The sequence below is a fragment of the Oncorhynchus keta genome, chromosome 7, assembly GCF_023373465.1.
Source record: "Oncorhynchus keta strain PuntledgeMale-10-30-2019 chromosome 7, Oket_V2, whole genome shotgun sequence".
In the NCBI taxonomy this organism is placed as follows: Eukaryota; Metazoa; Chordata; class Actinopteri; order Salmoniformes; family Salmonidae; genus Oncorhynchus; species Oncorhynchus keta.
In genome coordinates this window covers 16,668,812-16,679,075 of record NC_068427.1, presented here as the reverse complement: position 1 = coordinate 16,679,075, position 10,264 = coordinate 16,668,812, and the positions used below count along the sequence as shown (strand labels likewise).

Genomic DNA, 10,264 nt, shown 5'->3' with positions numbered 1-10,264 from the left:
AGGTTTGGAACTATATTATTTGTCTATCAACTAATAAACCGCCTGGTGATGTCACCAGGCAGGCCAAAACTCAATCCCACTAAAATAGGCTGAAATTTCAGGCGGTATTTTCAAACAGCTGTTACACTAACAGGGTATTATCATCATTTTTACAATTCCACAGTATTATTCCAACAGTGTGTTTATAAAACGATATATATTCAACAAAAAAATCACGTTTTGACTGCACTGGGTCTTTAACATTTGCTGTATGCTAATAAATAGTTATCCACGGAACCTTAAGAACTGAGGAAGAACATTTTTCTTCAGTGTACCCCACAAAACCACATCTTATTCTATTATATTCCAATATATTTTATGGATGTGAAATCACATTTAATTATGACGGTGGCGGGACTGGGAGAAGAGCGGTTTTCATGCGATGAGTCAGATGTATGCATCTATTTCTTATTACTCAGAGGGGCGAAGCTTGATGACACGCAAGAGTCCACGGTTGTGAAACTATACTACCATCCCTGTTCTTGTAAATTATGAAAAGGAAGAACTAACAAAGAAGAACTATAGCTGAGCGAATTACTTTTGTTTGTGGGTTTTCTTGGTTGAATATCAGGGTCGTTTTGTGCGCAACAGGTAGCCAGCCTTACCACTGAGAATGGAAGGCATGTGATTATGGTTATTCAAGGTAACCATTTAATCTCTGATCGCTTTAATGAACTCGATATAGTAGCCTGGGTTACTTTGTGAAACGTTAAGAATAACGATATGTCCGCGCACGGGTTACTGAGCAGCGTTTTCTCATGCTCCTCGCAAACATCCGAAACAAGGTCCAAACGGAGACTGAGAAAGACTATAAGTTTGGACCCAGCTTTGATAAAACGCGATGGGACTGAACCGGATGGGACATCTGGTCAAGCAGATGATCAAAAGTCGCTCCGAGCCTCAAACGAAAGCCTCTCCAAACTAGACGCGCGCCTTACTACAGCCGGAGTTAAACACTGTCAATCTGCATCCTCAAGCCTGTCAATATACTTGGATACTTCTGGCCATTTCGACAATGATTCAAAAGCCACTAAAAGAAGCCCATATACTCCAACCGGAAGCTCAAACACTTTATTTTCACCTAAAAAGTGGCTTCAAAAGAAGCCATCTCCACCATCCATCCCTCATTCAAATGCTGCATGGAAATCTGAAGTAAGCAAGTCTTAAAATTACAGTTTTATTGATGCTGTTGATGATGATGGTGATCACGATTATATTCTTGTTGATTAAACTGTCCATGATGTAGACAACAGGTTGTATTACACAGCGATAAGCACGCGAATGAAGGTGATGATGATTATGATTGAAGGTCGAGGTGGAAGTAGTAGCATTTGTAGTGGTATGGTGACATGACCACCTAGTTTTACAGTGCAACAATCAATTACAAGGTTCAAAAACATGTATAGAGTCATAGTAATATTTACACCTGTTTTCCTGGGTAATTCCCATTCTATCTTTCAATTGTATATTTGTTGTGACATGTCTGAAACACTCACAATTGAGCAATAGGATGTCAATTAGACAGTATGATGTCACCACAAACTGCTGTCTGACAAAGGTGGATGTGCCATATCAAAAACCTGTAGCCTATAGCTGTATAGCCTATAGAAACTGTAGTTATAGCCTATAGTCCCTTAACATTTACCAAATGTAACATTACAGGCTTATTCTAAAATGTAATAAATTGCTTTTCCCCTCTTCAATCTACACACAACTCCCATAATGACAAAGCAAAAATTGTTTTTTGGAAATTTATAACAAAGAAAAAACAAACATTTTATATTTACTTAAGTATTCAGGCCCTTTACTCGGTACTTTGTTGAAGCACCTTTGGCAGTGATTACAGCCTCGAGTCTTCTTGGGTATGACGCTACAAGCTTGGCACATCTGTATTTGGGGAGTTTCATCTCTGAAGATCCTCTCAAGCTCTGTCAGGTTGGATGCGAAGTGTCGCTGCACAGCTATTTTCTGGATGGCAGGTAGCCTGGCGGGTAGGAGTCTTGGGCCATGAACCGAAAGGTTGCTGGATCGAATCTCCAAGCTGAAAAGGTAAAAAATCTGTTGTTCTGCCCCTGAGCAAGGCAGTTAACCCACTGTTCACTGGGTGCCCGGTGATGTGGATGTCCCCCGCACCAGAGGGGTTGTGTTAAATGCAGATGACACATTTTAGTTGTACAACTGACTAGGTTTCCCCCTTTCCCTCTCCAGAGATGTTTGATCAGGTTCAAGTCCAGGCTTTGCCTGGGCTACTCAAGGACATTCAGAGACTTGTCCCTAAGCCACTCCTGTGTTCTCTTGGCTGTGTTGTTGTCCTGTTGGAGGGTGAACCTTCGCCCCAGTCTGAGGTCCTGTGTGCTTTGGAGCAGGTTTCCATCAAGGATATTTTTGTATTTTGCTCCATTCATCTTCCCCTTGATCCTGAATCGTCTCCCAGTGGGTGGGGAAATATATTAATGAGCTCGCCTTGACTGACAGCTCTTTGAAATACCTATGTCAAGCAATGAGGATGCAGTGAGCAGATTGCCGTAAAAATAATCTCAAGCTAATTTGGTGATACACAAAGCAACTCAACCAACATTAAATTTGCATCAACTATATATGCAGGTTATTTATCTTTTTTTTATATCTCCCATTTGGCATGTCTCTTGTGATGCGGTTCACAGTAACTAACTAAGACCAAACACAGAGGAAAGGGCAAAAATATTCCCATAGATCAATAGGGTAAACTTTTAATTATATTTGCTGACACACTACAGTCAAATTTTGGCACCAGTAGCTATTTATACCATGCCCATCTCCAAACACTCCTTCTCGGATGCTGGTTACAAAGCGGTACTTATTTAAATTCTGTAAGAGAATATTGTGGTACATTTGGTGTATTAAAATGAGAGTTCAGGTGATGTCACCTTGCCCCCTTAATAATGAATCCAAGTGTTTGACATGGACCAGTAACCTTATAATCAAACTTTATCAATGTCATAGTAACAGTCATTTTTCATACTTTGGTCATCATACCCTCATCTGGTTACCTTCAAATATCATCCAAATCATTAAAATATGATTTAGACTGTTATTGACCTTTAATTGTTAAGTTCTTAAAAATGATTGCACAACTTACAATGTCAAAAGAAGTGCTCAACCTTCATCTTCTTCTTCTTCTTATTCTTCTTCTTCATGTTGCTTTCCGGCAGACTAGACGGTATGTTGCGTATTGCTGCCTTTCACAAGCTAGGTTCCCATCCAATTTGCGACAAATTTTCAATTTGAATATTTTAAAGTCTGCATAAAACAATTTGCACGTTTTCCCAACGGAGAACGGTTTCCATCCAACTGACTTTTTTTTCGCCACCGTGTGAAATTCATCATCATTTATTTAATCTGTAGCCAAATAAACTGCATGCTTTCCCGAGTCGTGGTGGGAGGATCACACAACATGTGATATCACAAAAAGATCCCACCATGTCGAAAGAACAAATTGTCTTTCGACATTTAGAAAATTGTACCGGCATTTGATGTTTCCATCAGCCCAGTCGTGACCTTTTTCATGCATCAGGTAATTCATCTGTATGAAGTGATTGGATGGAAACATGGGTCTTTGGAAAGTGTATAGCACATTTGTTCACAAAAAAAGGGGAAATTAGGAAAGAAAGGAAATTGTACCGTCAGTTTTACGTGCCCACCATAATTATTGGGAAAATGACAAATTTTTTGTTATTTTGGCTCTATACTCCAGCATTTTAGATTTGAAATGATACAATGACTATGAGGTTAAAGTACATATTGTCTGCCTTTATTTGAGGTTATTTTCATATCATGGTGAACTGTTTAGAAATTACACCACTTTCTGTACATAGTCCCCCCATTTTAGTGTCCAACAGCCATGAGAAGCCAGAACAGCTCACTAATTCAGTGGCAATCCTTGAAGGTGAATGATAAATGGAGCGATTCCTGTGCACATCAAGTCCCAGTAGCAGCACGACCCTAAGAAGGTATCCACGGCTGTACTGTTTATTTAGCATTACCAATATGTATTGAAAGGGTGACATTATGATAGGTTTTAATGAAGACCAGGCTTCTGGTTTCTTCATACCACAGTCATCAGCAAGGGCTCCGAACCCAAAGCCAGATCCCTCAGAAATGTAATCACTGTAAATACGATTGAGGCTGATTAATAGCAGGGGGAGTAGGTCTATGACAGTGGAATACTTAATAGGATTTATTGTGCCATTGGGGCTCATGGTGCTCATGCTCTGAAATTCAGCTGCCAGTGTTTACAACACCACATTGAAGTTGATTAGTGGGCTTTATGTATATTTCCTTGTGTTATATCTAGGTAACATTTAAGTAAATGTTGTGTTGCCTTAAAACACTGATTCAAAATGGAATCTACATGATGAATCAATTAAGTTTGTCTTCTGGATTAAAATTAGTTTAAATGTGACTCATCAATGGTAATGATTGAATATTTTATTAGTGACTTACTGTAGCTATGTAGTTTGCATTATAGTGTTATGAAGCACAGATGTTCATTACCAATGTTAAATCAGATTTATGCGTATAATTATTAATTGTTTCCCTTCTTCAATGCTATTTAATAATAGTTGAAAGCTCTTGGGAGTGTGAGTCAAGTGCCAGTGCTACCATTTGCTTCATTGCCCAAGAATGTGGTAGAACAGCAGAGGCCAATCCAGACTACAGTTTAGCCAGTTCAGTTAAGATGAGGGCACCTTGGTGTGAGATTCTACAGATTCACATGACCATGGTCAGTGTGGAGTTAAGTCCGTAAACTGACAAGACTAACAAACTTTAGGTACAGTTGAAGTCGGAAGTTTACATACACCTTAGCCAAATGCATTTAAACTCAGTTTTTCACAATTCTTGACATTTAATCTTAGTAACAATTCCCTGTCTTAGGTCAGTTAGGATCACCACTTTATTTTAAGAATGTGAAATGTCAGAATAATAGTAGAGAGAATTATTTATTTCAGCTTTTATTTCTTTCATCACATTCCCAGTGGGTCAGACATTTATATACACTCAATTAGTATTTGGTAGCATTGCCTTTAAATTGTTTAACTTAGGTCCAACATTTTGGGTAGCCTTCCAAAAGCTTCCCACAATAAGTTGGGTGAATTTTGGCCCATTCCTCCTGACAGAGATGGTGGTCGCACACACTATTTCATTTCTGCCCACCAATTTTCTATGGGATTGAGGTTAGGGCTTTGTGATGGCCACTCCAATAGCTTCACTTTGTTGTCCTTAAGCCATTTTGCCACAACTTTGGAAGTATGCTTGGGTTCATTGTCCATTTGGAAGACACATTTGCGACCAAGCTTTAACTTCCTGACTGATGTCTTGAGATGTTGCTACAATATATCCACGTAATTTTCATCCCTCATGATGCCATCTATTTTGTGATGTACACCAGTCCCTCCCGTGCTTCACTTTTGGGATGGTGTTCTTCGGCTTGCAAGCATACCCCTTTTTCCTTCAAACATAACGATGGTCATTATGGCCAAACAGTTCTATTTTTGTTTCATCAGACCAGAGGACATTTCTCCAAAAAGACTATGTTTGTCCCAATGTGCAGTTGCAAACTGTAGTCTGGCTTTTTTATGGCGGTTTTGGAGCAGTGGCTTCATCCTTGCTGAGCGGCCTTTCAGGTTATGTCAATATAGGACGTGTTTTACTGTGGATATAGATACTTTTGTACCTGCTTCCTCCAGCATCTTCACAAGGTCCTTTGCTGTTGTTCTGGGATTGATTTGCACTTTGCGCACCAAAGTACATTCATCTCTAGGAGACAGAACTCGTCTCCTTCCTGATCGCTATGATGGCTGCGTGGTCCCATGGTGTTTATACTTGGGTACTATTGTTTGTACAGATGAACGTGGTACCTTCAGGTGTTTGGAAATTGCTCCCAAGGATGAACCAGACTTGTGGAGGACTACACAATTTTTTTCTGAGGTCTTGGCTGATTTCTTTTGATTTTCCCATGATGTGAAACAAAGATGCACTGAGATTGAAGGTAGGCCTTGAAACACATCCACTGACTTAAATGATGTCAATTAGCCTATCAGAAGCTTCTAAAGCCATGACATCATTTTTGTGAATTTTCCAAGCTGTTTAAAGGCACAGTCAGCTTAGTTTATGTAATCTTCTGACCCACTGGAATTGTGATACAGTGAATTATAAGTGAAATTTTGTCTCTGTATCAATTGTTGGAAAAATGTTTTGTGTCAAGCACAAAGTAGATGTTCTAACCGACTTGCCAAAACTATAGTTTCTTAACAAGAAATTTGTGGAATGGTTGAAAAACAAGTTTTAATGACTCCAAGCTAAGTGTATGTAAACTTCTGACTTCAACTGTACATGTCATTTCAGGTCAATAACCACAGTCACGTGTTGGGTCCCAAGGTGTCATAATATGCGACTGTGGTCGTTTGTTCCTGCTGTATCTAAGAGACTTTGGACTGACCCAATAACAACAGTGAAGGCAGTTTGACATTGTTTTCCCCGTTGTATGAAACCCTGCACCGCAGCCCCCTACTTACAGCCTGCAGTTCCCTCTTTCTCTCCTTTGATTAGATGTACAGTATGTCCTGTAACCTCTGGTCTTTGTTTAGGACAAAGGAACTGCAGTATGTGAAGCTTTCCATCGGGTTGTTAAAGGTTCAGACCAAGATCTAAGAGTCGTTACAATGTCCACAGATATTCTGTTTCTGTAAGGTACATTCATTTGGCTTACGTAATGTCCACTTCACCTAGATGTACCATGCATGTACACTAAATGTGGTCTCTTAAGTGGATGTTCAATGCCCTACGCATCATTGTATAGTTTCCGTATATAGAGCTCTATTTTAGCAAACCTAATGCAATGGTAAACTTTAGCGCTGGCGATACCAAAATATGTCCGGGGATGCCGTGATACGTAAATGTTTCTAAATATGAGTGTCACTGGATCCTCTCATCTCCCTCTCCATGATGGGCATATAACCCATCCATGTAGGCTTTTACGCACATCCAAATCCTAAATGATAACAGGGGCTGGCTAAAATATTGCCAAATAGCCTACAGAGATGAAAAGGGGATGTCCAATCGCTGTTTTGCTGCTCCCAAACTTGATATTTTAATAAAGCTTATGGGGATTAAGATTTATTTCAAAGTGATCTCACGAGCCTAACCCTTAATTGTCTTGACTACGCAGCAAATGCATTGGGCAGGACAAAATAAATGCCTTAATTGAGAGGAGAGAACGCTTGGTTTTTAATCACATTAAACAAAATTGGGGGGAAATGTTTCTGTTGTATTTATCGCTTTGGTGCAATTTTCACAAGAGTGTGGTACATTTTCACAAGAGTGTGGTACATTTTCACAAGAGTGTGGTACATTTTCACAAGAGTGTGGTACATTTTCACAACTCTTAGTACAAAACTCAAAATGGATCTTCTAAAAGGCAGTTATTTCAAACCTCTGAGTACATTTTCAATTGAATACTAAATACAGCACACAAAATCATACAGTCACTTTTACACCAAACGTAATCATTGTTTCATTGCAATACATGTTCATATAATGTCCATTCACAATGCAATGATCACATTACTTTTGATATGATTATCTTCTCTTTTGTTAAAATACATTTGACTATTATGTAATCCGACTGCTCTTAATTCATGATCACCTAACCATTTGGTACACCTATAGATTTTACATAAGGAGGCCCTGAAGCCCAAGGCAAAAAAACTAAAACATAGACTCTTATCTCGCTTGAATGACTTAGTATCTCGTGTGTGAATAAACTTGGTTTATGCTTTTCTGATCGTCCGTGACATTTAATAGGTTCATTTAAAACCTAAAAGTAGCCTACCAAAGTTGCTAACTGCCTTGTATTCAGGACTCTATTGTCACTCTAATCACCCTGACATCAATGCAAATGTGATCGAAAATCTAATCAAACATATTTAATTATAATTATTATATTCAGCCCAAGGGCGTTGGCTGCAAGTGGCTGCAAAATGCATGGATTTTTTTAGGGGGCATTATGGCCACACAAAGGGGATTCAGCTGGGACATTTGAGGCATTATCAAATGCTTGTAAAATTGTGAATGAGAGACTGATCAAGTGTGTACAGCCTGCGCAAAAAAACAAAGCAGAGCTCATGCCTTTCATGAGTTTTTTCAAATCATTATTAGAATCGCATCATGCAGCCTTAGAATATATAAACTATTTAAATTAAGCATATAGATGTACCAGTTTCTTTGTTAACCGCTCAACACAGAATAGCCGCATGTGCTCACTCCCTCAAATCGTTTGGAGAACATATTATTTACATTTTATTCAGCTATGTTCAGTTATATATTTCAAACTATAAAATAATGCATAACAATTCTAAGCAAGTCTTGTGTGCTAAATGAACTAGTGTAGCCCACAGCCATATGGCATAGCCAGATCAGGGCCTAACACAAGGACAACTCTGTGTATGCTATTCTGTTCTTCTGAAATATATTTTCTTCATATCATGTTTCTTTAGACCTGTCTAAAATAAATAATTGATTTATTGTCATGGTCTAGGATATATTACATGGACTTATTAGACTTTTAAAAATGTACACTACCATTCAAAAGTTTGGGGTCACTTAGAAATGTCCTTGTTTTCCATGAAAATATACATGAAATGAGTTGCAAAATGATTAGGTAATATAGTCATGACCTTGACAAGGTTATAAATGATGATTTTTCATTGAAATAATAATTGTATCCTTCAAACTTTTTTTCAACAAAGAATCCTTCATTTACAGCAATTACAGCCTTGCAGACCTTTGGCATTCCAGTTGTCAATTTATGGAGGTAATCTGAAGAGATTTCACCCCATGCTTCCTGAAGCACCTCCCACAAGTTGGATTGGCACTTCTTACATACCATACGTTCAAGCTGCTCCCACAACAGCTCAATAGGGTTGAGATCCGGTGGCTGGAGTGGCCACATTAGACAGAATACCAACTGACTGCTTCTTCCCTAAATAAATATTGCATCGTTTGGAGCTGTGCTTTGTGTCATTGTCCTGTTGTGGGAGGAAATTGGCTCCAATTAAGCGCCGTCCACAGGGTATGGCATGGCGTTGCAAATGGAGTGATAGCCTTCCTTCTTCAAAATCCCCTTTACTCTGTACAAATCTCCCACTTTACCACCACCAAAGTACCCCCAAACCATCACATTGCCTCCATCATGCTTGACAGATGGCGTCAAGCACTCCTACAGCATTTTGTCATTTTTTTTTGCATCTCACGAATGTTCTTATTTGTGATCCGAACACCTCAAACTTTCCATTACATTTTTTTCCAATCTTCCTCTGTCCAATGTTATTTTGCCCATCTTAATATTTTATTTTTATTGGCCAGTCTGAGATATGGCTTTTTCTTTGCAACTCTGCCTAGAACGCCAGCATCCCGGAGTCGCCTCTTCACTGTTGACGTTGAGACTGGTGTTTTGCGGTTACTATTTAATGAAGCTTCCAGTTGAGGACTTGTGAGGCATCTGTTTCTCAAACTGTGCACCGGGGCCTCCCACTCATCTTTCTAATCTGGTTAAGGAAGTAGTACACAACATTGTACAAGATCTTCAGTTTCTTGTCAATTTCTTGCATTGAATAGCCTTCATTTCTCAGAACAAGAATAAACTGACAAGTTTCAGAAGAAAGTCTTTGTTTCTAGCCATTTTGAACCTGTAATTGAACCCACAAATGCTGATGCTCCAGATACTCAACTAGTCTACAAAGGACAGTTGTATTGCTTCTTTAATCAGCACAACATTTTTCAGCTGTGCTAACATAATTGCAAAATGGTTTTCTAATGATCAATTAGCCTTTTAAAATGATAAACTTGGATTAGCTAACACAACGTGCCGTTGGAACACAGGAGTGATGGTTGCTGATAATGGGCCTCTGTACGCCTATGTAGATATTCCATTAAAAATCAGCCGTTTCCAGCTACAATAGTCATTTACAACATTAACAATGTCTACACTGTATTTCGGATCAAGTTGATGTTCTTTTTTATGGACCAAAAATGTGCTTTTCTTTCAAAAACAAGGACATTTCTAAGTGACCCCAAACTTTTGAACGATAGTGTATATGTTCCAAAGGTCTGCATCAGTGGCTTGTAGGTTATGCTTGGAAGTCAGGAGATGCTAAATGTGTTTATGTTAATTACGGTCAATTACCGT

At 38.9% G+C, this 10,264-nt stretch overlaps 1 protein-coding gene across 1 annotated transcript in view; it reads left to right on the top strand.

Moving 5' to 3' along the window:
* The first annotated feature begins 473 nt into the window (after nt 1-473).
* Nucleotides 474-10,264, top strand: part of LOC118386090 (rho GTPase-activating protein 6-like) — a 57,216-nt gene continuing 47,425 nt past the window's right edge. The window contains exon 1 of the mRNA XM_035773498.1: nt 474-1,191. Within this exon, the coding sequence (XP_035629391.1) occupies nt 763-1,191 (429 nt within the window). The 5' untranslated portion in view covers nt 474-762. The remainder of the gene's footprint in view (nt 1,192-10,264) is intronic.